Genomic DNA, 27904 nt, shown 5'->3' with positions numbered 1-27904 from the left:
TAAGAGTTGGCCTTTGTGCTATTTTAAAGTTTTAGTTTGGGTATGAACTTGATCTTCATATAGTCAACAGTACTCCTGCTTCTATAATCCTTTATTATAAAAAAAACTTTAATATTTATGATTTTATTGAAATTTTTAAGCATCAAAGTTGAGAGAATAATATTTCTAGTCTCTAATTATTTACATTTTGTCATACTGACTTTATCTTTTTTCCTCTAATATTTTTAAAGGAAATCCTGATGGCATACTACTTTATACCAAATATTTCTGTGTATTTCTTTTTAAAAGGACTTTTTCTCACTATGTTATCCCTTCTGACAAAATTAAAAGTAAATCCTTATGTCATTTAGTATCCAGTCCACATTCATTTTCCAGTTATCTCAAAACTGTCTTTATTTTATAGTTCATTGTATGAATAGGGATTCATGTTAGATTTTGGTGGTTTCTTTTAGTCTCATTTAATCTGAAACCTTCTTCCTCCTTTTATGAGTGTCCATGTTTTAAACCAGCTCCTGTGCATTATACTGCCTGTGTTACCAGCTCTGTGATGTGTAGGCAGGGACGAGTGGGGCCTTCTAGTGTGGGTGCTGCTACTTCATTTCCATCTTGTCACTTGCTGCTTAGAGTTAGGAAGTTGTATTTCCTGAGAAAGTGTCTGTTCATGGAGATGAGACTTCTTTCTTCTTTTGCAACAGAATCGTATCCTCTGGGTTGATGAAAACAATCTGACAGCTCATGTAGAGGCTGGCATAACAGGACAAGAATTGGAAAGACAGGTATGTTATTTAAGATTTTCAAAACCGCTATGTGTGCCCTCTGAAAAAAGTACCTTTCACAGTATGTTCACTGACTGAGATTTTTCCGTTTTTGTTGTGGGTCAGGTATTGAACTAGATGCTGTGAACTCCATAGTGAATAAGACACCCATCTCTTACCCTTGGAAAGCTTGTATTATATTATGACAGAAAATTCGGTAAATAGACAATATAACTCAATGAGAATTGCTAGAAGAAGGCTAAATATGGGATGTTAAGGCTCATCAAATGAGGTTCAAAGGGGAGGAGTTGAAGACGGTATCATAGAGAGCTTGGCATTTAAAATGAAACTTCAGGATAAATCAGAGTGAAAAGGAAATATGGGTGTGGGGCGAACAATCCAGTCGGAGGAAGCAGCACGTGTGGAAGGTTTATAGGCAGCTGTTGCTTGAGGGGATCTGCAGGTAGTTGAGTACGGCTGGGATCTAGGCTGTGTATATCGGAGAACACACATTTCTTGGTGTTTGTATTCTGGATGAGTATATATATATAGTTGGGCTTCCCTTGTGGTTCAGCTGGTAGAGAATCTGCCTGCAATGCAGGAGACCTGGGTTTGATCCCTGGGTTGGGAAGATCCCCTGGAGAAGGGAAAGGCTACCCACTCCAGTATTCTGGCCAGGAGAATTCCATGGACTATACAGTCCATGGGGTCTCAAAGAGTTGGACACGACTGAGCGACTTTCACTTTCTTTCATACATTTAGTAGTGGTAGAGGATGAAGCCAGGACAACATGAAGAGGTTAAATCATAAAGTTTGAACTTTACCTTTGCACTTAGATAGTTCTTTTATGCTACTGTGTGGAGGATGGATGGACACATAAAGGCAGATAAAGTGGCTGCTGCACTAATTTGGGCAAGGGCTGATAGCTACCTGAAATAAAGTAGTAAAAATGGAGCAAAATAGAGTAAGTTGGACATAGAATTTTCAGAAATTAATAAATTTGATCAGTTGGTTGGCATTCTCTGTTCATTGAAATTTTCAGTGAATAATTTTGCTGAAAACTGCTTATCTCATGAATAAGTGAAACTCCTTATATACTTTTAGGATCCTAATGAATTTTAGGAAACTTGAGGTTCTCCTCCTGGATTCTAAGCAGATCATTATTAAAATGTATTGGTTCCTTCAGCCCTTTAAAATATGGCCAAGATAATTGTAACTTAGCTTTTGCAAACAGAATTAGAAAGTCCAGTTTGCTAATGATGAGCTGAATGTTTTGTTCAGTTTGGATTACAGAGACCCCCTCCTTCCTGTCTTTTAACAGAACATAGAGATGTGACATGCTTGTTGATCTTCTCTTTACTATCTTTTCCCTTATTTCATGGTAAAGAGTTGAAGGCAGTTGGTGTGTGTGTGTGCGTGTGCAGGCTCGGTTGTTCAGTCATGTTTGACTCTGCAACCCTATCGACTGTAGCCTGCCAGGCTCCTCTGTCCATGGGATTATCCCAGTAAGAATACTGGAGTGGGTTGTCCAGTGATCAATTATGGATGAAAGGCTTTGAAAAAAATTATTAAACTTTTCTTTTTTTTAATTTAATGCACTGAGGTACAGAGAACTAGATAAGATTGAACATATTCATTGAGGCATTAAAGATCTTCAGTAAGTCAGGGTTTTATAAATTCAAGGTAATTAGATTTGTTAATTATTATACTTTATAATTAACTTCATGGGTTGAATAATAGCATTTAACGAAAAACACTGTAAAAAGACCTGTTTAGTCTTCTGTTACTCTGAGAGGCATTGTCAACACAGCAGTTTTTTTTTTTTTTTATGACAAAGAATGGCCTTTCATGTCTGTAATTTTATATCCTTTATTTCAGCATTTGATGTAGTATTTTAACCTTTCCAAGATTTTTTTTTAAAGGTTAGAATTAAAATGCAAGGAACATATTTCCTTGAAATTTAAATGACATTTTACTAGACTAGGAACTTTTAATATTTTACTTACTAGTTCATTTCCTTAAATGCCAACATAGAACATTTCTTTTTGCCTCTGGTAGACTTTAATATAGTTTCTATGGCTGTATTGATCCTAGTTCAGGTTCTTCATCACTTATGCTTCTGTATCCTTCAGTTTGTTCTTCAGCTGAGGTAACTGACTTAAAACTTGCTGCTTTTTCATTCTAAAAGTTTTTAAATGACACAAATATAGTAGTTGGGTAGCACAGATTTTCATCTTTTTAACTTGTAAATTACATTGATTTTAATATGTGTGAAATTTAAGGGAGGTCACTAAATGTCAGTTATGGGTTTTGGGAATTTGTTTCTACATTTATTAATTCTTTGGCTACTTAATTTTACTAGTTAGTAGTCTGGAGATATATGACTTACTATTTTCCCCACCTCTGGATGCATTTCTCTATGCCTCAATTTCTTTATCTATAAAATGGAAATAATGATTCCTGTTTCATAAAGTTTTTGTTGAGATGAAATAAGTTAATAATGTAAAGTGCTTAGAACTTTTATTTATTTCACTAATTTTTACTGGGTACTGTTTGCTTCATTCAATTCATTCAAGCATAGCTGATTTTAAATATTCCTTCTATATGCCAGACTCCAATATTTGTATCACCTCAGACTTCTTTCTTGAATTCTAGACTTGTACATCCACTTGCTTAGTTGATATCTCCACTTGTATATGTAATAGACATTTTAAACTCAATATTTTAAAAATTGAATTTCAGTTTTCACTCCACAATTTGCTTATTCTGTAGCCTTCTCAATCCTAGTTGGTGATAGTTCAATTCTTTGGGCAGCTTGAGCTAAAATCTTGAGTCATTTTCTTTTGTTTTGTTTCATAATAGTTTCATTGAGATATAATTGTCACATAGTAAATTGCAGTTATTTAAAATGTGCAACTTGATAAGGTTTGGTATATGACTACAAGCATGAAACCATTACTGCAGTCAAGATGTAGAACACATGCACCAACCAACCCCAAAAGCTTCCTCTTGATCTCTTTATATTTCTCCCCATCTCATCTTTACTATATCCCTGTCAATCTCTGATAAGCTTTTTGTCACTGTAAGTTTGTTTAAAAATCCTATAATTTTATTAAAATCAAAGCACATATCCTATTTTTTTATAGGGGTGGGGTGTAAAAACCTCAACAAAACTGCTTACATTTTTTAAAGTAAGAAATAAAGGCATACAGATTGGAAAGAAAGAAGTAAAATTGTCTTTATTCACAAAGGACATGATCTTGTATGTGGTAAATCTAATGGGAGCTAAAACTTTAAGAACTAGTTAGTAAATTTAGTAAGATTGCTAGATATAAAAGCTATACACACAAATCAATTTTATTTCTGTATACTAATAAAAAATCAGAAATTGGAAACTTTTAAAATACCACTTATATTGTAAAATATACATATAATACTTAAGGACAAATCTATTAAAAATATGAAATACTGGGACTTCTCTGGTGGTCCAGTGGTTAAAACTCCATGCTCCCAATACAGGGAGCTGGGATTCGATCCCTGGTCACAGAAGTAGATTCCACATGCTGCAATAAAAGACCTTGCATGATGCAACTAAGACCCAGAGCAGTCAAATAAATATATTAAAAATTTTTGAAAAGATATGAAATACTTGAACACCAAAAACTGCAAGACCCAGCTGAGAGAAATAAACAGACCTAACATAAACCTAAAGCTATACCATGTTCGTGGGTCAGAAGATTCAGTATTATTATTGGTTCTCCCCAAACTGATGTATAGAATTGATGCAATCCCAATCAAAATCCCAGGAGACTTTTTTTTTAAAAAGAAATTGATAAGGTGATTATAAATTCCATGTGAAAATACAAAGAACCTAGAACAGAAAATAGAGTGTTTTATATTAGGAGTGAATTTTGGATTTTGTCAAAGGCTTTTTTTTAATGTCTTGAGGTGGAAGATGAGGTGATTTGAGGCCTTTCTATTTTTAAATATGATTTTTAAAATTTATTTTATTTATTTATTTTTGACTGTGCTGGGTCTTTGTTGCTTTGCATGAGCTTTCTCTAGTTAACAGCAGGCAGGGGTTACTGTTTGTTGGGGTGTGCCTGCTTCTTTTTGTGGTGACTTTTTTTGTTGCGGAGCAAAGGCTCCAGGTGTGTGGACTTCAGTAGTTTCAGTGCACAGGCTCAGTAGTTGCAGCTCGCAGGCTCTAGAGCCTAGCGAACTTAAGTAGTTGCAGCACGTGGGTTTTGTAGTTGTGACTCAGTTCTGGACCATGGGCTCAGTAGTTGTGGCACTTGGGCTTAATTGCCTCACGGCATATAGAATCTTCCCAGACCAGAGATGGAACCTATGTTCCCTGCATTGGCAGGCAGCTTCTTATCCCCTGGGCCACCAGAGAAGTCTGAGGCCTTTCTTCTTTTTTTTGGCCTTTCTTTTTAATATAGGTTTTCAGTACTATAAATTTCTCCCAACTACTGCTTTAGTGGCATTCCACAAATTTTGATGTCTTCTCGTTTTCATTCATTTCAAAATATTTTCTACTTCCCTTTTGATTTTTTTCCTTGATCCATTGGTACTTACATGTTGTTGTTTAGTTTCCAATTATTGGGGGATTTTTTTCAAACATCTTTCTGTTACTGATTTCTCTGTTAATGCTCTTGTGTTCAGAAAACATTCTTTATATGACTTAAAGCATATCAAATTAATTGATACTTGTTTCATGGCCTACAACATGGTCTACCTTGTAAATGTTCCATGGACACTTGAAAAGAATTTGTCTTCTGCTGCTGTTGGTTGGAGTAGTCTGTAAATTCTATTAAGTCAAATTGATTTATAGTGTTGTTTAGGTCTTCTGTATTAAAAATTTTTTCTTTTGTCTACTTGTTATATCAATTATTGATAGGAAATTAAAACTTCCAGTTATTATTGTAGATCTATTTTTTCTTGCAGTTCTGTCAGTTTCACTTCATATATTTTAAAGCTTTCTTATTGGGAGAATAAATGCTTGGGATTGTTATAGCTTCTTGACTAGTGAACAGTTTTGTTATTATGAAATTACTTTCCTTCTTTCTGATGGTATTTTTTGCTCTGAAGTCTACTTTATCTGATGTTAAAACAGCTATTCCAGTTTTCACTGTTGTTGGCATGGTATATATTTTTCCTTTTTCCATTTTTAAACTTTCTACTCATTTATGTTTTTATATTTAAAGTGCTTTTCTTGTAAATAGCAAGCAATTGGGTTTTTCCTTTTTATCTAACCTGACAGTCTCTATCTTTTAATTGCAGTGGTTAGACTATTTACTGTGATTGTGTTTTATTGATATGGTTCAGTTTAAGTCTGTCATCTTGCCATTTGTTTTTTATCTTACCTACCTGTTTTTTCTCCTTTTCCACTTTTTACTGCCTTTTTTTGGATTGAATTTTGTTTAATGATACCATTTTATCTTTTTTGCTATTTTTAAGGATTGTTTCAGGTTTTATAATATATATCTTTAACTTGAAACAGTCTACTTTAAGGTGTGATATAATACTTGGAGTTTAGCATAAAAACCATAGAATATTATGTTTCTTATCTCTATGCTATTGTCACGTGTTCTGCTTTTATAATTTTTACTGAAATAGTGAGTCATCATCTAGAGATGTTTAAACAATAAGAAAGCATCTTTTATATTTACCCGTCTAGTTACCCTTCGTTGTTTTGTTTTTTGTCGCTTAGTCATGTCCAACCCTTGCAACCCCATGGACTGTAGCCTCTCAGGCTGCTCTGTCCATGGGTTTTCCCAGTCAACTCATTGGAGTTGCCATTTCCTTTTCCAGGGGATCTTCTCAATCCAGGGATCGAACCCACATCTCCTTCATTGGCAGGTGGGTTCTTTACCACTGAGCCACCAGGGAAGTCCCTAGTTACCCTTTGATGCCTTTAATTCAATCTGGTGATACTTTCTGCTTGAAAAACTTGTTTTAAATATTTATATCTTTAGTGTGGGTCAGCTGTTTATGACTTTTTCTGCTTTTGTCTGAAAATATCTGTCATATTTTTTTAGAGCAGTTTTAGGTTTAAAACAAAATTGAGAGGGAGGTACAGAAATTTCCTATATGCCTGTGTCCCCATGCATGCCTAGCCTCCCCCAATATCAACGTCACTCACAAGATTGGTAGATTTCTTTTTTTTGAATTCTCAGAATTTATTCGTGTTGTAACTGGAAGTTTGTACCTTTTGACCAACATCGTCACATTTCCCCCACCCTGTCATCCCATGATAACCACCAGTCTGTGCTCTGTTTCTTTGAGTTCAGCTTTTTTAGATTCCACATATAAATGATACAGTGACACCCTACATTGGAACATCATAATTACAGAAAGTCCTTAGTTTATGTTAGGGTGCGCACACGGTGCTGTCCATTTGTGGGTTGGACAGATGTTTAAATAATTGTTGAGTACCCATCATTATAATATCACTCAGCATTTTCACTGCCCTGCGTTCTCTGTACTCTTCCTATTTATTTTCCACCTCCAACCCCTCACCTCTGGCAACCACTGATCTATTTTTTTTTTTTTTTTTAATATTTATTTACTTAATTCTTTGGCTGTGCCGGGACTTAGTTGTAGCATGTGGGATCTTCAGTATTCATTTGTTACAGCCGTGTGGCTTCTTTAGCTGTGGCATGTGAACTCTTGGATGCAGCATGTGGGATCTCGTTCCCTGACCAGGAATCGAACCCAATCCCCCCTGTGTTGGGAGCCCAGAGTCTTAGCCACTGGACCACCAGGGAAGTCGTCCACTAATTTTCTTGTTTCCATAGTTTTGCCTTTTCCAGAATGTCATACAGTTGGAATCATAGAATGTGTGGCCTTTTCAGATTGGCTTCTTTCACTTAGTATCATATGTTTAAGTTTCCTCCATGTCTTTTCATGGTTTGATAGCTTTTTTCTTCTCAGCACTAAATAATATTCAGTTATTTGAATGTTCCATAGTTTATCCATTAAGCTACTGAAAGATATCTTGATTGCTTCCAGGTTTTGGCACTTTACGAATAAAGCTGCTTTAAACATTTGTGTGCAGGTTTTTATGAGGACTTAAGTTTTCAACTCCTTTGACTGAATAGAGGGAGTAGGATTGCTAGAGTGTATTTAGTTTTGTAAGAAAGTGTCAGTCTTCCAAAGTAGCTGTGCCATTTTGCATTCCCACCAGCACTGAGAGTTTCTGCTGCCACATATCCTCTCCAGCATTTGGTATTGTCAGTATTCTGGTTTGGAGCCATTCATTTGGAGGTGTAGTGGTATCTTGTTGTTTTAATTGGTATTTATGACCAACTTAGCATATTAAAAAGCAGAGACATTACTTTGCCAACAAAGGTCCGTCTAGTCAAGGCTGTGGTTTTTCCAGTGGTCATGTATGGATGTGAGAGTTGGACTGTGAAGAAAGCTGAGCACCGAAAAATTGATGCTTTTGGATTGTGGTGTTGGAGAAGACTCTTGAGAGTCCCTTGGACTGCAAGGAGATCCAACCAGTCCATCCTAAAAGAGATCAGTCCTGGGTGTTCATTGGAAGGACTGATGCTGAAGCTGAAACTCCAATACTTTGGCCACCTGATGTGAAGAACTGCCTTATTTGAAAACACCCTGATGCTGGGAGGGATTGGGGGCAGCAGGAGAAGGGGACGATAGAGGATGAGATGGCTGGATGGCATCACCAACTCGATGGACATGGGTTTGAGTAAACTTCGGGAGTTGGTGATGGACAGGGAGGCCTGGCGTGCTGTGATTCATGGGGTCGCAAAGAGTCGGACACGACTGAGCGACTGAACTGAACTGAACTGATGACATATGATGTGGAACATCTTTTCATATGATTATTTGCTATTTTCAGTGAAATGTCTATTAAGATCTTTGGTCTATTGTTTAATTGGATTTTTTCTTGTTTAGTTTGAAGAGTTCTATGTGTGTGTATGTGTGTGTGTGTATTTGTTACCTTCAGAAAAGTTGAAAGACAGTAGTCTTTTGAGAGTAAATAATATGGAGTAGGAAATAGTATGCCACTCCAGTGTTCTTGCATAAAAAATTCCATGGGTAGAGGAGACTGGCAGGCTACAGTCTGTGGGGTCACAAAGAGTCAAGACGTGACTGAGCACAGCATAGTATGAATATAGATTGTTGGGATATAACTAAAGATTGTTGGGGAGTTAGGGAAGTATATTGGTTTAATAATCTTGATTTTAATGTTCAGTTTTGTATTTAAGCTACTTATTTATGAGTGGTTATTTACCTCTTAAAATTAAATAAACATATTGAATGTTTAGTGAAAAATTCTATTATGTAATAATGTGTTTTTAAATCTTGTTTTCTAGCAACAAAATAAGACATGATAAATAATTTGCATTGCATATCTGCAGAAGCTAACAAATTCTATTTAGCCTACTCGACTTTCAAATTTTGGATTGTAACTTGCATACGATACTTAAATACACACATACATAATTATAAACACAACTGACATATTCTACATCTCTGCATGGCTTACTTGAAAAATAGAAACAGTTGCTTAATTGGATGACTATCAAAATGGTCAACACAGATTGATGGGCTTGAGTGCAGTAGACAGTGGGTATGCAGATGGTGGTGTCTGTACCATTTGACATGAGCTGGCTGAGCCTTTAAAATGATTTTAGTGGAATGGCTTTGGTGGTGTTGCAGTAAAGGGCATCCATTCAACCTCAGGTGCTGTGCAGATGGCAGAGCTAAGCTAATACAGAAAAATGAGAAACAAGTGACTATTTAATGTACAGGAATGCATGATCTGCATTACAAATAAATGACGGTATTACATGCAGGAAACCTAGCCAGATGGCTGTACATTAAAACACATGACTCCTTGAGAGATTTAAGTACAGGCAATTTGCTCAGATTTTCTGCAGGCCTGCTGCAGATTATATTAGGATAGGGAAAATAAGAGATTAAGTGCTTTATTTATTGAAAGTGTTCAGGTAAAGTTGGCACTTACTTAAGTATAATCTGATTTCTATAAGTATTTAAATTGTCTCTTTGTTGGAATAAAAAGTAAGAAAGGTAGTTGTCTTTTAAATGACAGAATGTAAGGAGTATGATTGCCTGATGAGCCTATGGAAAATACAGCTGCCTCTTGGTTCATTGTTTTCAGTTTTGTGAAGTTTTCCACTAGGCAAAAGCTAAAAATATTTTTGGACAAGTATGATGAAAGTATTTCTTTATCTATTTAGGTTGTAATGAGTCCAGATAGAAAAGACATATGGAAATTCTAATGTGGAAAGAGTTAATGTGTTGAGTGCTGTGTGAAATGGGGCCATTTTCACTGGTAAAATATTACATTTTTGTTTTTCAGCTTAAAGAAAGTGGTTATTGTACAGGTCATGAACCAGATTCCCTGGAATTCAGCACTGTGGGAGGATGGGTATCTACTCGAGCATCAGGCATGAAGAAGAATATCTATGGCAATATTGAGGACTTGGTAAATTTTTTCTAGTTACTATATAATAATTGATTGGTCGATAGAGATTATTATTAAAGGTTGTTAAGCCGTTAAAATTTGAGTTGAAGAGTCCCCTCAAAAGTGTACCCCATTTGATTATAATAACATTGACTGTGCATTATAATCCAAACAGTTAAAAGACACAGCTGTGGTCATTGAAGAATGCTTCTTTTTGAGTGAATGATATCTAAGTTTTGTAGATGTTTTATCTGACTTATAAATACATATGAATTTTATTTTGTAAGACTTGGAGCCTTAGTCTTCAACTCTACCAAGATTTTAGTCTATTTAGTTAGGTGGTCTGTCATTACTATTCTTTGGCCTTATGAGGTATTATATTTATTTTTCTGAAAAAAACTTTCTGTGTAGAATTAAAGAGCCCAATTGAAAATGTTCTAGCTAGTGTAATGTTTTATGTACACATCACTTTGTTTTCACTGACCTGGTGTCATTGCTGTTGAGAGTTAGTGTGATAGGCATCCTGGCTAGGAATTCAGTATCATTTGTTCCATTTGTAGTTTTTACAGTGATTAATTGTGTGACCTTGTGCAAATTGTTTCATCTTTCTAAACATTAATTTCCTACAGTATAAAATAGAATTATGTTATTTGTTGTGTAGAATTGCTATGAGGAATAAAGGACATAAAATGAAAACTCTTAGTGGAATCCCTGGTATGTAATAGGTACTTCATGCGTGTTAGTTCCCTTTATCATCAATATTTTGATAACAATTTGAAAGATAGTTTTTGAGACTATTAATGTGGTATTCCTAACATTATTCTTAGAGCTGTTTAACTTTGTTTTTCAACTCTAGCATTACAATATTTTCATTGTGTCTTTGTTCATAGAAATATCGAATTATTGATAAAATATATTGGTTCTTTGTAGTTAACACCCAACAATTTAAGACTTTGTCTATATAATGAACACTTTAAAAATATTTACATTATCTTTTTTTAATTGAAGATATTTTAGAAATCACATTTTTCATTTTGCAGTTAAGATAACAAATTCAGTTTCAGAGGAGAGAATTTGATCCTTTTGCTATTGAATTATTAAAAGTGTTATCAAAGTTAAGCATATTTGATAGACTGCTACCTTTAGTACTGCTAAAGCATGCAATTTATTTTAATCCTTTTTTACAGTTACTTAAGGGCCACAAATTATAAGTACACATCTTAATATATTTATTTGCATGTTTATATCTAGTTTTAATTATAAAAAAGCATCATACTGTGTTTAATCTGCTCTTTAAACTATATTATCAATACGTTACCATGTATATGAACATAGATTTGCACCACTAGTTTTAAATACTGCATATAATTCTCTTTCATTGATAATTTGTGATTTAGTAAAGTAATTCCCTATAAAAGAATATTTAAGTTACTTTTTATTTAAAAATTATGGAAATAAATAAAGGGAAACATATCCTTTGTAGTAATTTCTTTAGCATACATCTTTGATCATTTTCTTTGGGTAAGCTCCCAGAGTTTGAATTGTTAGATCAAGCATGTTTTTATGTCTTTGGACCCTTATAACCAAGTTGCTCTTTAGAAATCTTGTGCCATATGACATTCTTACTAGCACTATGAGAATGTTTATTTTACTAGACCTTTTATTTATGTTTTTGTCATATAATTTTATATTTCTTTGTTAGTAAAAGTAAACTTTTTAAATGTCCTATTGGCAATTTTTCTTTTTATTTTGTAAATTGTTTATTTACATCCTTTGTTCATTTCCTTCAACAATATATACTTTATTTTTATTTATCCATCAAAAAACCCTAAGAATGTGTTGGGTTTTACCTAACCATTTCTGAATCAGATCTAAGGAACATTTTTTGATTGACCCTCTCCCGACAATGATTTTCTCACATGTGTGAGACATGTCTCACACATCTCTCTCCTCCTCTTTTTAACTCAATCACCACATCTCCCTCTTCATCCCAATTTTGATATGATCAAAATTAATACTTCATTCTTTTCTACTGAGTGGGTAAAGTAGATAAGTTGAAGGTGGGAATAAGACAAGAATAAATCTTTTCTTAGAATTCTAAGCATCTAAATAGTGCTTGACATGCATAATGGTGCTTCATAAATGTTAAATGAGTGAAAGAATGAACCCATTAAAATATGATCATTGCATATTTTTCCTGTCCTTTAGTTCTTTACCACATGGACAACCCTAGAGTAACTTTGGTTTAAAGAAATTGTTTTTCAGTTTTTAAGACTGAATGTTCCTAGACCAATAACAATCTTAGAATATTTTTTCCCTCTTTTAAACTTATATAAAATTTATTTTTAGTCTAATAATTACTGAAAGATATTAGAATTCTGAAGGGAATCACCATTTGTCACTTAAACCAATATTTTAAAAATAGTGTTTTATATAAATATATAGGGTGTGTGTACCCACACAAACAACATTCACTGACAGATATCTAGAATTTACATCATGCATTGTATTAAACAGGTGGTTCATATAAAAATGGTAACACCTAGAGGTATAATAGAAAAAAGCTGTCAAGGACCTCGAATGTCAACAGGCCCTGATATCCATCACTTCATCATGGGATCTGAAGGTAAATATAACTGCAAATTTATTATGAAAAAATACAGGTTAGTGATTCAACTTTGTAAAAATTTGTGATATTGTGATATCAGATTTTTGAAAGAAAGACATGTTTTGTGTATTTAAAGAATGGTGTTTTTTCAAGTTTTATTACTTTAATTTAGTACTTCATAAATTTTTATTATGAGAACATCTTATTAAACTTTCTCCTGCATTTTGCTTTTTTATGGTTTTAGAGCCAGCTTAGTCCTTTTGGTGTTATTTTATTTTTCTTTTAGAGATTTGAATCAATTTTAGCAGGAGTAGTTGTTAGGGTTTAAAATGATTTGCTTTAATATTTTATGGTGTGATATTTTGTAATCTCTGAATTATCAAGAGGAAAGGGTTAATAAAATATTATCTTATTGTCTTTTGTCTTTCTATAATTTTATCTTTTGTTATTTGCTACTTGGTGTTTTAAGAAGTGAAATTTAAAATTCACATCTTTTCAAACCTCTTGGTCTTTTATTTTTTTTGCTTAAGTCATGTCCTTTGCTTGGTTACTTAATACTGGGTAGGTTAGAATATAGTTTTTCACTTTATGCAAAACATTTAATTTCTGTATCTATCAGAAAAAGGACCAAAAACTAGCCTTCCTTCTGGTTTGCAAACTGTTACGTAGACACTGTGAATTTTATGGATAAGGTGAAGGTAGGCATATTTTTCAGTTCTTAGGATGGTAGAGAGGGATAGTTATCCTTTAAATTTAGAGAAATAAAGTGTTTCTACATTACCAGAGGAACTCATTAGTAAAGTCAGAAGGTAGTACAAGTTGTTAAAAAGATAAAAGATTTTCAAAACATATAGCTATATTCATGGATAAAAGAGCACTTATAATAAGCTAGGATTTTAGGGCATAATTCTAACTTTTGATGGTAGCATCAAGGAAAAAATTACAAATTATGTGTCTTAGTAATGTACTGAAAGTCATCTATTAAGTTATGATGACCAGTGGTAATAGCCTAGATATTTTTCATGATAATTAGTGACAAACCTTTGTCAAGGTATTTCACCGATTTACTCTCTTTTTGACGAGAAAAACAAAATGTTAAGTTCCTTTAAAATAATAGAGTTCTCTAAAAAGTATAATTTTGGAACTTCTCATATTATCATCTAAGAGTTAACTGAAAAAAATAAAATTTTCTCTCATTAAATCTCAAATTGAATAATAGGTATTAAAACTGATAATTATTAGTTTTACTGTTGGTATATAGATAGTTGGAGTCAACCCTATAAACTATCTTTTCAAGTAACCACATCAGACATTTTTTTCTCCCATTAGTTAGCATTTTAAAAATTCTGATTGCTAGGTACTGTGCAGGAACACTCAAGGGCACAGGTAATAATTGACAATTATTAACAGAATAAGATAAATTTTATGATAGACATAAACAGAAGAGATACACAGACAAAGGTCATGTAGATGCATGCTTAGGCAGATTTCCTTAGAGAGGTCATGCCTAAAACGGTCCTTCAAGGGCGATGAGGAGAAAATAATTCTAGACAGAGTTGCAGGAATATAGGCGGGGAAGGAGTTGCCCTGCAGAGATAACTGGTGTGAGCAGACTTACAAGTGAGCAAGTGCTGTGTCTGCCTTGTGAGGGTGCCAGCTTTTCAGTAGGACTGGAAGATTTAATTGTAGGGTGGAGTAGACTGTAGGTTGGGGTGGAGTGGTAAGGATTACAGGGTGGCTGAAGAGATAATCTGGTCTTTTATCCCTTTTAAAATAGTTTGAACTTTATCCAAAAAGCTGGGCTGCCTCGTACCTCAATAGTAAATTATTGTGTGAATTTAAGGAAAGCAAACTTATTATAATAAACTGTGTATCTTTGCTTACTTTTTAAAAAACATAAGTACTGGGGTACATTACTGTATTTAAATGAGATTTTATTATAAAGATCCATGCAGAATGCCATACCGATTTAAGAGCATGAACCATGAAATCTTTCAGACTTGGATTTTAGTCCTGATTTCACCACTTATATTTCTGTGACTGTGTAAATTAGGTGGTTCTCTATGCCCAATGTCCTCAGCTGTAAAATGGGGATAATAAAAGTATCCTAAGTATTCATAAGCCTTTTGGGAGGGTGAGATGAGATTATGCCACACAGTTTATAAGCAGATAGTAAGTACTCAGAAAATGTTAAATTTATTACTATTGTGACTGTTTATTATTTTTGCATCAGTGATCTTTGTAAGTATATTTGTGGTCCCTGGTCGCCATTTCTGTATATATGTGAATATAGAGTCATCTTACTATAGGCCAGGAAACAGCTTGATTGAGAAGGTAAACTTGTGTGAAATCATACTCTTTAATAGTAATACTGTTTTTTCTGCTATTTTGAACTATCTAATAACCTCCTGCCTTAAATTTGAATCATATACTTTTCCTTGAGCTTTAGAAAGTATTTTCTTTTGCTGTAGTTAAATCATTTGATGACAGCCTTGAAAGCATTATGTTTGTGTTAGTGGCTCAGTTGTATCCTGACTCTTTGCAACCCCATGGACTGTGACCCGCCAGGCTCCTCTGTCCATGAAATTCTCCAAGCAGGAATTCTGGAGTGGGTTGTCATTCCCTTCTCCAGATCTTCCCAACCCAGGGATCAAACCTGGTCTCCTACATTGTAGGCAGATTCTTTACAGTCTGAGCCATGAAGGAAGTCATTTGATGACAACCTTGAAAGCATTACTATTATAAAAAACCTATTTCCCCCTATCCTACTAAGTTCCACATGTGAATAACCAAGTTAAGTTTAATGTTTTTGTCTTGTTTGTGTTATGAATTTTTCATAATGATTTTTTGGATAAGCAACTTCCTCCCACTTTATATATTATATAAATTGATCAATATAATTAAAAATATAATAAAGCATTTGAAATGTTTTTCATTCTTCCCCTATATATGGAATTTACTAGTAATTTATAATGACTTGCTCTTTTATTTGAAAAATGGCTTAAAAGCACATTTTTTATTTTTTAACTGATTGCCCACGCTTGTTTTAGTCTTTGCTCTAAAATGAAATGGATGAAATGCTGACTGTCGGTCCTTCTGCGTCACTTTACTTCATCTTTTGGTTAAATAAAGCTCATCTTTTAAATTACCTCAGGAAAGACATATTTGTATATCCCATGAGTTCTGGAATGTTCTAAACTATTTTCTATGGCCTTGATACTTGCATGACAGCTTCATTGACTTCCATGCGTCACACATTGTTTTCTTGTTTAAATACTGTACCACTGTTGCTTTGGTTTTCTGTGCTGTTTTGAGGAGTCTGATGCCAGTTTTCTTGCCTTTTGCCTGGAGGCACTGAGAATGGTGTTTGTTTTTTTTTTTTCCATTAAAGTTTATTTTACTTTTGCTCTGGTATCCAGGGACCCTTTCTGTGTGTATATGCTGGTCTTTTATTTCTGTAAAGGTTTTTTGGGGATTGTAGTGTTGAGTAGTAGGATTTTGGAGCACATTTCCCCCTTCCCTGCACTGTTTTGATTTTTCTTTTGCAGGGATACCAATTGTATGTTTGTCTGACTTTCTTTGCTTGTTTGCCATTTCAGCCATGATTTCTCAAACTTTTTCCTTCAACTTCTTTCTTAATATCATTTTCATTCACTTGGTTATTTTCTTGCTTTTCTTCAGTGCCCCCTGTTAAGCTTTCATTTGAATCTATTGTTTCTCCTCCTTGTAGCCTAGTCTTCATTTTTGTTATTGTTCTGTTTCTTCCCTGAGTTGGGTCATCTTTTATTTCATTTCTTCTTGTTTTTTGTCCATTTATGTTTTTAGTGTTTATATTTCGAATTCAAGTGTTTTTTTCATATCCTCAAATGCTTATTTGACAATATTGAATGGAGTTTGAAAAGTTGTATTATGGTTTTCTCCAGGATCATTGTTTGTTCTGTCAGGGGAGCTTTTCATCAGTGGAAAAGCTTTTATTTGCATTTTCTGACCTTTTTAAAGTAGTTTTATTTGGATTTGGTTTGCTTTTTTTTCTGTTCCTGTTTATTGCTTGGAAAGAGTTCCTAGTCTGAGAGTGTTCTGTTCTGTCACATACTCTCTTTTCTGCTGTTTGCTTCATGAATGGTGGTGTTTTTGGTGGCGGAAGCCATGACATATCTCGTGTTTTGTATTTCTTTCAGATCTTTAATTTTTCTCCTAATTTTAGTCTTTCCCTTCACTACCTTGTCTCCAAGGAGTACTACACTACTCTAAGTTGATGCTTCTTTGAAAATACTTCCCCTACTTCTCCAAGGGTGTCATTTCTGGGTCCATCTTCAAACCCCTCCCAGGGTTATGGAGAGCCAGGGTTATGGATTAGATTACCAAGGTTTATATAGTATTTCGGGTTTATTGCTGCACTTTTTCTTTCTGGGGTTGATTTCATGTCTGCCTCGTTTAAGTCCTCTGCTGCTTTCATTCTTTCTCAAGGAGTCTTCAAGAGTCTTTCTTAAGGAGTCTTTCTTGAGTCTTCTAACCCTCCTCCACGCCCACTCCTCACCCCTTACTTTCTACTTGTAGAAGCTGGAAGATTGTAAAACGTCTGTTGGAATTTTTACTTTTTATATCTACTTATGAATAATTTGAAGGTCATAGTATATTTTGTCTCCTTTTAATACTAAAGTGTGTGTCCTGTGTGGTTTTCTTTGTTTTCCCTATTGATTTTCATGTTGGGGGTGGGGAGGAGTAGATTCAGAATCGAATGACTAACATTCTTCTCAGTCCTGAAGTCATCTGAAGGTATATTTTCGAATTATGAAAGATTTTATTTACTTCAAGCAAATACTTGCATTTTTATTAGATAGTAGTTGAATCTTTCAGTTTTCTTTTTTTTTTTTTTTTTGAGGGTATTAAATCTTTTATTGATTACACATGATAATGGATGATACACAAGCTTCATTCCCATCTATAACTTTTATCTGGTACCATAATTCAATTTAGATATATTGCATAGGATGTGCCAACAATCATTAATAACCAAAAAAAAAAAAAAAAACCTCCATGACTTTGCATGGGTGACCCTTTTAATGGTGAACTCCAGGTCACAACACAGTAACTGTCACTTCAACTACACCAAGGTTCTGAAGACAACAGCTTCTCCACCAAACAAGTGGTAAATAAATTTCAAATGGAACCTGGCATCACCCTGAAGGAATTCTAACTTCACACTGTTGGGGTAGTTTACCAAAATGGCTTCAGAGTAGACTAACTTTACACAGCACATTAAAAAAAAAAAAAGACATTTATTCAGCGTCATGATCAGACTATTACATTTAGCAATCAACAGCATGGGTGCAAAAAAAAAATCTACATTAAAACCCTTTGTTGGAATGCTTTACACTTTCCACAGAACAGAAACTAAAATAACCTGTTATACAATTAGTCACAAGTACAGTCCTCGAGTTTTTTGCCCATACACATGAGTATTGTCTAAAACATGTCTTCTTTGTAGCAGCTAGGCCCTGCCACCACTGTGCTTGGCTGAGTTCACAAATCTGTTGTAACCTGTAGCTTCCCTGTCACTTCTCTGGCTCTCCTCTCCTGCTAAGCTCTGTTTCCTGGCAGTAATTAAAACCTTCTGCCCTTGCCATAGCTACTGCTGCTGCTGGAACCACCATAGCCACCTTGGTTTCGTGGTTTGGCAAAGTATTGGCCTCCACCACCATAGGGGCCAGAACTTCTGCCTCCAAAGTTTCCTCCTTTCATGGGTCCAAAATTTGAAGATTGATTATTGTAATTGCCAAAATCATTGTAGCTTCCGCCACCTCCAAAATTGCTTCCGTCATTACCAAATCCATTATATCCATCCCCACTGCCACCATATCCGCCACCACCACGGCTGCCACCAAAGCCACCTCGACCACTGATGTTTCCTCCACGACCAAAGTTGTCATTCCCACCAAAACCACCTCCACGACCACCACCAAAGTTTCCAGAACCACTTCGACCTCTCTGGCTGGATGAAGCACTAGCCATCTCTTGCTTAGACAGTGCTTTTCTCACTTCACAGTTGTGGCCATTCACAGTGTGGTATTTCTGAATGACAATTTTGTCTACAGAGTCATGGTCATCAAAGGTTACAAAAGCAAAGCCTCTCTTTTTGCCACTGCCTCGATCAGTCATGATTTCAATTACTTCAATTTTTCCATACTGTTCAAAATAATCTCTCAGGTGATGTTCTTCAGTGTCTTCTTTAATGCCACCAACAAAAATCTTTTTCACAGTTAAGTGGGCACCAGGTCTTTGAGAATCTTCTCTTGACACGGCCCTCTTTGGTTCCACAACTCTTCCGTCCACCTTGTGTGGCCTTGCATTCATGGCCGCGTCCACCTCCTCCACCGTGGCGTATGTGACAAACCCGAAGCCTCTGGAGCGCTTGGTGTTTGGATCCCTCATTACCACACAGTCTGTGAGCGTTCCCCATTGCTCAAAATGGCTCCTCAGACTCTCATCAGTTGTTTCAAAGCTCAATCCTCCGATGAAGAGCTTCCGCAGCTGTTCGGGCTCTTTGGGAGACTGATTTAGACATGACGGCAGTGGAGGCAGGGAAGTCTTCAACGATGCTTTCTCGGTGGCGTCCACGGGCAGAAAAAGCTCTTTCAGTTTTCTTAAGAACATTATATTTGAAACTGTAAAACAGAAAATTCTTAAATTTATGGCAGCATATTTTTATTGAAAAAGAAAAGTGAATGACATCTATGATGTCACTTTGCTATGGAGTTGTTTACGACTATATAAAGTGGGTATAAAATATTAGTATAATGTGCAAATAGTCAAGTGATAGGTAATCTTAAGTAGTTTTGTATCACTCCACTGACATAAAATTCCCAGAGCAAAAGAATCAATAAATAATAAACCTCAATTAAAATAATCAATAAGCCTAACAGAAATGAGCCTTTTGATGAAGTGAAATTTAGATATAAACTTTTGTGATTGGATTAATTTGAATATAGATCTGTGTGGAAGAACTGCCCTGAGTCAGAGTACATTTGGGACTTGGATGGAGTTTCCTTTTAAAGTGGGGACCCCCTCAACCCCACCTCCTGCTGCAGAACTCATAGCTAGATAGTTGCAAAGACGTGCCTTGGTTATTTCATTAATCTTGCAACAGTGTAAAGTCTCATTTTACCACTTTTTACTTTTTAATATTACTTAGTGTTACAGTGGGTTTTACTGCTTTAGAGTACCTACTATACATACGAGGCAATACGGCTGTGCAGAAATTTAGGGCATGGTCACTCCTTACCTAATACCTTAGAATTTTGATGTAAAATTAGAATTTTAAAGAGAGTTTGCTAATGTTTTATATGTGTGTGTGTAAACTTTTTGAGCAAGTAATTACATGTACAAAGTTAAGATATCTACAAAATTCAAAAGGTACTAAATGATGTATAGGGAAAAATCAGCCTTCTATCCTTGTCTTTTAGGCATCTCCCTTGCCCAGAGTAAACACTTTTGCTATATATAAGCATGTATATATATGTTTTTAAAAGCACAAATGGGAGTTTACTACTCTTTGCTTTGTGCTGAATTTTGTAGAGCTCACTCCAAACCATCACATTTAGAAGCACTTCGTCCTTTTCATCCGGAGAAGGCACTGGCACCCCACTCCAGTACTCTTGCCTGGAAAATCCCATGGACGGAGGAGCCTGGTAGGCTGCAGTCCATGGGGTCGCTAAGAGTCAGACACAACTGAGCGACTCCACTTTCACTTTTCACTTTCATGCATTGGAGAAGGAAATGGCAACCCACTCCAGTGTTCTTGCCTGGAGAACCCCAGGGACGGGGGAGCCTGGTGGGCTGCCGTCTATGGCGTCGCACAGAGTCAGACAGAACTGAAGCGACTTAGCAGCAGCAGCAGCAGCATTCTTTTCATCAGCTACCTGATACACCATTCCTGGAATGTACTCTGTTCTATTTAAGCAGATCCTTATTGATTGGCTTTTAAATGGTTTGAATTTTTCCTTTGGATTATATTTAGGTTATATCATATGCAGTAATTTATAGAAATATTTTCAAAGAGATTTATTTCTGAAATGTAAAGAATACTTTGTAAAAAGTTAGGAGTTTCAACTTTAGTTTTAAATGGAGAAATTTACCTGTCTGAAATCAAGGCTTATACTGACCTTTTCCTTAATGAATTTTAACCTGGTCACTTTTGAGTTTGAGCAAGTATTGATTAAAGTTTTATGTAGTCTGTGGATAGGTTAGAATAAATAGAAAAGACGATTCATGTCTTTAGGAGCGTATGTCTGAAAAATTTCAGTTTATTTGTAGAAATAACTTTCAGCATGAGGTATTAATTTTAAGACTACCAAGAACTTCTAAAAGTTGGAAAGAGTAGAAAGAATTACAAATAAGCTTAGGGATGGTGTCAGAATAGTGGTAGAAAATTAGCAACTTTAAAAGTTAAAGTAATACTACTTGTCTTCGTAAGAAAGAATAGATGTAATAGATAATTCTGTGTTGCTGGGTGAGGAGACAGCATAGCACTAATAATCTGCCTGTCAGCCTCTTGCCTCCATTCTGGCGTAGGTTTAGAAGTTCTTTTAGATTCTTTCTATGGTCTAAGGTATCTATTTAAAAGTAACCCTGTTTGTAAAATGTATGGTTCCTTGTTTAAAAAGGTAACTGAAGTTTCCTTTGTTTTACTGAGATAGAATTTACATACTTTACCTGTTTAAATTTTACAAAATTTACCCATTTAAAATGTATCCCTTAGAAGGGATAGTTCCTAGAGTTAGTGTTTGAGATTTTTTTCTGCACTTGGGAGAGGTTCTTCCCACTGTTCCCCCTGGTTTTACTGAACAATAATTGACATATATCACTGTATAAGTTTAAAGTGTACAGCATGATGGTTTGATTTACATGTATTGTGAAATGATTACCACAGTAGGTTTAGTTAACATCCATCATCTCATGTAGATAAAATGAAAAGGAAAAAAAACTTGTCCTTGTGATAACTCTGAGGATGTACTTTTTAAACAACTTTCCTGTATATCATGCAGCAGTGTTAATTGTGGTTCTTTTGTTGTACTTTACATCCCTGATACTTACTTATCTTATAACTGGAACTTTGTACCTTTTGACCACTTCAATTCTTCCTTCCCCTGCCCTCGGTAACCACAAATCTGATGTCTTTTTCTATAAGTTTGCTGTATGTTTATTGATTATTTTTATTAGATTCCACATAAAAGTGAGATCATATCTATTTTTAATTCAGGTATTAAACAGGCCAATCTTGCAGAGCTGTTGTGATTTACAAATCAAAATAGGTTTGTATTTGCTGAGTAGGAAATAATTTGTATGTGTGACAAACATAATGTGGTATAATATAGCTTACTTTTTGTGGATTCATAGTTTTTAATCTTGTATTATGTATTGATATTTTAGGTATATTATAAATTTATTGTTTTTTGTGATATTTTTAACATTTCTAGTGTTATAATTAAGTTCTACAACTTCAGATTTCCCTTTTGTTCTTTGTTTCATGATTCTCAGAAAATTTACTTAATTTTATTAGGATTAATTTATATCATTTGTACATTAGAAAGCACTGATTTGAAAAGCTTGGCTTTTTTAATACATTATTTTTAACCATGGTTCTTCAAATATTTTAGCATAGATGTTTAAATCATATTAGTTACATTTAACTTGTTTTTTTCCTCTCTGATTTGTCCTCCACTCCTCTGTGTGATAAAGAAAAGGACATCTGTTTCATTAATGGTCCTCTTGTGCTAGCTATTTATGATAACTGATAACTCTTTTGTCTCTGAAATATTTGGAGTTTTTGTTTGTTTCTTCTTAGGACATCTGAATACTGTCTTAGTCTTTTCTTTCTATGAATTCTTAGGAAAAAAAGGCAAAGTGATAGTCTAATTTCTTCTGTCATCTTAAATGACATAGAAAATGTCATCTTAAATTCTCATAGAAAATTAGGTTCTTTTTGTCCCAGTAAATTGTCATAATAAATATAGGCTCAAATATAAAAATATACCTTTGTTTGAATGCATATGAGCTATGCAAACCTGTTGGCTTCTAAGATTTTTTTTTTAAATTTTAACAGGTTGTTATACTTTAAAAACTATTTAAAATTAACCTTCTTGGAGAAAGGTTACCTTAAAATGTTTTAAAATATTTATATATAACTAAGAAAAATGTATTCCAGAGTTAAGAAATTATAAAATTTGCTTAGTTGTTTTTCTAGGAAGACTTGAGTAGCCATTTTTCCCCACATAGAATAGATTAAATAGATTTAAATACAAGTAATAGAATAAATTATTAGAATAAATAGATAAAATAATTTTAAATATGATTTAGAAAATTGGCATGTGATATATTGGTTATTCCCCCTTCTTTTTCAGGAACTCTTGGTGTGATAACAGAAGCTACAATAAAAATCAGACCAATCCCTGAATACCAAAAGTATGGCTCAGTGGCTTTCCCTAATTTTGAACAAGGAGTAGCCTGTTTAAGAGAAATTGCAAAACAGGTAAAAACAAAAACAAAACCCCACCCGTATACATTTATATTTTAAAAATTCTATTGCATAATTGATTTTGATATGTCACATATAATCTTCATATTTAGTTGTGTTATATTTGTGGTTTTTTACCCAGTTCTGTCTGGAAAGGTAATGTTGTAAAATCATTCCTTTCAGTTCAGTTGCTATTTCTTTCAGTAATTATATACCTATTTCTTGATTTAAAGAATGCTATTTGATTTTAAGCCAAGGTAAGATATGTATCTGCGTTGACGGCTTCAAAGCATTCTGCCTTTTATTGAATGTTTTCTCAGGTTATTTTTGGGTAAGTTATTTTGTGATTAATTGAAGTAATGTTGCATTTTTCTTAAATTAAGATATTTATTGAAATTAAAATAAATGGCTGAATGTCAATGGCCCCAAAATATAGAAATTAAATATAAGTAATCAAACTTCATCGGTTCTTAGAATGTACTGCTACTAGGCCTTACTTGTTTATAATATTACCTAAGCTGTATCTTAAATTAAGTACCATAATATAGTAGAGTATATAGGAATATAACATATTTAGATATAAGCTAAGAAGAATTCCCACTTTCTCCTTTTTTGAAAAAAGGAATATATTGTCAAGGGTTTTAAAAAGAGTAAGTGATGCCAAGTAATTTTATTTCTGTGTTTAGTTGTGTGTATCATTTTTGAAATTCTTGCGTTTCTTTAGATATTTGGTTAATGGTTTGAGCTATAATAAAAAATTTTATTTCAACATTTCCCAGCAGGGAGAAGGTCCAGCCTCTTCTTGCTTTCTCTGAACCCATAGAATTTCTTTAATACTTCCCATCAGCTATACCCACTTGAATTTTGAGTGCAAGGGAGCTCTCTTATGTGAACCATATATATAGGTCAGCTTCCTGGTATCCAGAATAGGGTGGAGGGAGGATCTGATGAGGTAAAGAAATGGTATCTGGCAAGTGCTCCATATTCATTATGTACTTCATAAGGTACTGGGCCTTACCTTCCTACCATCCCAAGAGAACCAAACCACTATTAATGTTTTAAAGAAATAAGTTAAAAAAATGTTATATTTCCCTATATATTTACCATTGCCAGTGTTCTTTTTCCATTCACTCAATCTTGCCTTCTGAGACAGTCATTCTTAGAGTTTCCCACTTTAAAAAGTCCAACTGTATGATCACGTAATCTAACAGTTGACAAGGGTAATTTTTATAATCCCAGGTATCTTCAGTTGCTTGTCATTGGATTGCTTCTTCTCTCATTGATTTAGCCATAGGCCCCTTAATCTTGGTTGTCTTACCCTTAGGTGAAGGGAGAGTTTTAAAAGAAGTATGTATAGTCCTGGAGTGAACATTGTTGAACTTGTAGCAGGTTACTTTGGTGGTGTTAACACAGAGGTGAATGTTGTTGAAATGCTTACATAAGAGCTCCTAATTGATTCAGACTTCAAGGGTATTATGTTATGGTTAGAGAGCTAAAATATATAAGTATTATGCTATGTTTACTAAAATAATATTTATTATAAGTGGAATTATCGAGGGGAGGAGTGGAAATAAATTTAAGAATAAATATTTGAGCACTGAGCAGTCAAGTTCTGTATTCTGGTAACTTGTTGCTGAAACCTTCCATCACTTAAAGGCCAAGGCCATCTTTAAATTTAAGATACCCCAGGTATTAAGAAGCAAAAGGAGTACTTGAAGAGCCTTATGGTTTTTTGCTTGTGAATTCATACCTAGAAGAATGGGAAACTAGGGTTTTTTGTTTTTCTTTATTTTTAAGAAAATAACCATAAATTCACCATTTAAAATCAAAATAAAATGTTTTCCATAAATAGATTATATTTTCTGATTAACTTCACATCTTCCTTAGTGAGATTTTTTTTTATTCTAATATTTTTACTTTGTACTGTAGTTTATTCTTTGTGTTAAGCACTTTTATTTTTTTTTTGTTTTCATCTTAGGCTTGACTATATCCCCTTCAAGAAGAGCTTTATTATTAAAGATACAGTATATATTGTCTCTCTCATTCAGATTTTCAGTGATACGTTTTTAACTGACTATTGTTGCCTGTTGCCTCCATTTTTTTTTTTTTTTCATTTTTTTTCTGGTAAAATAACTATGAATGCCAAATTAGATTTTTAAAAATAATTATAGAATTTGTGAAACTAGTCATGTTTGTTTGTATTTTCAATAAAAGATTTTAATGAGGTTGCACTCCGCCTGTGTTGGCCAGCTCCAGCCCTCACACTGTCTCCACCCTGCAGAACACAGATTTAATAGACTAGAAGTGTTGTCATATGACCTTTGGGATAGAAGTAGACATATGTTATGCTTGAGTGCTCTATTGCTTTTCCATATTACAAATACTCAAATGTAATTCTGTCTTAGGTTTCACTAATGAGAAATGGTGTACAAATTTGTCAAAATCCTGAATTTCTAATTTCACTAAAATTGGAAGTTAATTAAACATAAATAGTTGTGCAGTTTGATGCAGTTTTTGTTACAATTTAATATGCCCCTGATAGGAAGTAACAGATAAGAGCCACTTGTGCTAATAAAAGGCATGTGGTGAGGTTTTTCTTCATCATTGAGTAAGTCAATAAAAATTGCTCTTTTTTTTTTTTTTTAAAAATTGCTTGGATATTCACAAAATGACCATAATCTAAATTCACTACAGAAAACTATATTGGATATATGTGCATATATCTGTCTTGATATAAATAAAGGTGATGGTTGATTGAAATGTTCTTTCCACTCTAAAGTTTTAATAATTTTGTTCTGTATAATTAGTAATAGACAATTTTCAGAGACAAAAATACTATGTAACTGGAAAGCTTCCCTTCCTTGAAACTGATTGAAAAGCCTAGATAGGTATTTCATTCTCAAATATTGCTCTTATGAATGAAACAGTGGCCAAGAGTAGTCAATGGGATTTGGAGATATTCCACTATTTCGGGAAGCTGCATTTTTATTCTTGTTATACTGCACATATAGAGGGACATTAATATCTATCTGCCTTTCCTGGAAATGAGTAAATGTATTATGGTTTACACACATTTTATATTAGTTTATAGAGTATGCAAACTGCGTGTGTCAAGAATAGTACTGTATGCTGCCCTGCTTTGTAACAGTATTTTCACACAGAAAAAGTGAGAAAATTATCAGGTTTTGGCACTAGTTGTTGTTCAATTTGTGATTGGGAAGTTCGGTTGATAGCAAGAGAACTAAGATCCATTAAAATAGATGGTACATGGTTTACGATTGTGCCAAATTCTTGATTGAATAATGAGTTGGTTGCTTGTAATTCCTCACTGTCATTTCATACTGTTTCCATTTTTGCACTGTTTGCAGACTCAAGTTGCATTTGAAATGGGAAACTGTATTTTGGATGAGTATCTTTTGGAAAGGAGTGGACATGATTGTTCACAAATAGCAAAGTGGGCTCTGTGTATATTTTTTTTATCACTCTTCTTACTGAAGGAAATGAATTAAACAACTTTATACTGACAGCAGAAGGATTCTATTAAGGTCGCTCATCTGATCTCTGTCCATGGGAGGAATTGCCTTCTTGCAGTACTTCAGTGCCTTGTGAGGAGCTAGAAAGGAAGATTTAGTGTGAGATTAATGTGATGCTGCCTCATAAGTGGCAGTCCAGTGGAATCTCCAGCTTTACTCAGTAGATGGTTAATGGCTTTTACCATTTTCTCAGAGAGTAGATTTCCTACAGTAGCCTCTCAAGGGGGGAAAGTTGTATTTTTTAATCAGAATATTAGTGCCGTGTGATATTTTTCTGTTTTGTTTTAAAATGACAAGTATCTTTTTACAAGATGTGAAGGGAACACTGAGTGTTGAAACAAGTTCAAAAGCAGTTTTTGAAGTTTGGGATCTTCCCCCCCATCCCCTGCCTATAAAAACTTAAGCATACCTCATGATATTGAGAGAGGACCGGTTTGTTTCATTAGGAGGGAACATTGTGTTATGTGTGCATGGCTTATTATGAATTCCTCTGAAAACATACATTTCTCAGTATCAGAACTAGGTTTTTAGAATTATAGATTAAAAGGCAGCTTTTTTTTTCTTTTGAGGATGAGTGGTGTTTTCTACCTACCATCACTTTTATTTTAAACAATTTTAAACTGATAGCATTTTTTTCTAGTGAATTTATACCGTAATTTCATAAGGTATACATCATTCATTTCTAACACTTCAGACTGTTAAATTCTGAATTGTTCTGTTTTCAACTTGATTTATCCTGTAGGGGTTCAAATAAATTGAAAGGAGTTAGGTTCAGCACTTAACATTGTAAAACATTTAAAGCTTATTTATATTCAGTGATAATTCTTAGAAGATAGTTACAAAAAGAAAATGGGATTGTTATTTTAAATCTTTTTTTTTTTTTTTTAATGTCATGTTTTTGTCCTTCTGAAGCAGAGAGAATAATCTAGCAAAATGCTTGGTTAACTGGAGTCTTTACTGTGTGATCCAGCAAAATGTATCAAACTTGAGGATAGTTATGAGACATGCTGTAATCACTACACTGTTGCTAAA

The 27904-nt window shown here is 34.2% G+C and overlaps 2 protein-coding genes across 2 annotated transcripts in view; one reads left to right on the top strand and one right to left on the bottom strand.

Moving 5' to 3' along the window:
• Positions 1 to 27904, top strand: part of AGPS (alkylglycerone phosphate synthase) — a 132413-nt gene that overhangs the window by 54074 nt on the left and 50435 nt on the right. The window contains exons 8-11 of the mRNA XM_061135521.1: positions 696 to 776; positions 10114 to 10239; positions 12736 to 12844; positions 23227 to 23354. Coding sequence (XP_060991504.1) covers positions 696 to 776; positions 10114 to 10239; positions 12736 to 12844; positions 23227 to 23354 — 444 coding nt within the window. The remainder of the gene's footprint in view (positions 1 to 695; positions 777 to 10113; positions 10240 to 12735; positions 12845 to 23226; positions 23355 to 27904) is intronic.
• On the bottom strand, positions 17684 to 19495 carry LOC133050887 (heterogeneous nuclear ribonucleoprotein A1-like). Its single transcript, XM_061135180.1, has one exon. The coding sequence runs from the start codon at positions 19478 to 19480 to the stop codon at positions 18431 to 18433; it is 1050 nt and encodes a 349-aa protein (XP_060991163.1). The 5' UTR covers positions 19481 to 19495; the 3' UTR covers positions 17684 to 18430.

This window comes from Dama dama, chromosome 33, assembly GCF_033118175.1.
Source record: "Dama dama isolate Ldn47 chromosome 33, ASM3311817v1, whole genome shotgun sequence".
NCBI lineage: Eukaryota > Metazoa > Chordata > Mammalia > Artiodactyla > Cervidae > Dama > Dama dama.
The sequence above is the reverse complement of the archived record's forward strand: the minus strand, read 5'-3'. Positions and strand labels throughout refer to the sequence as shown.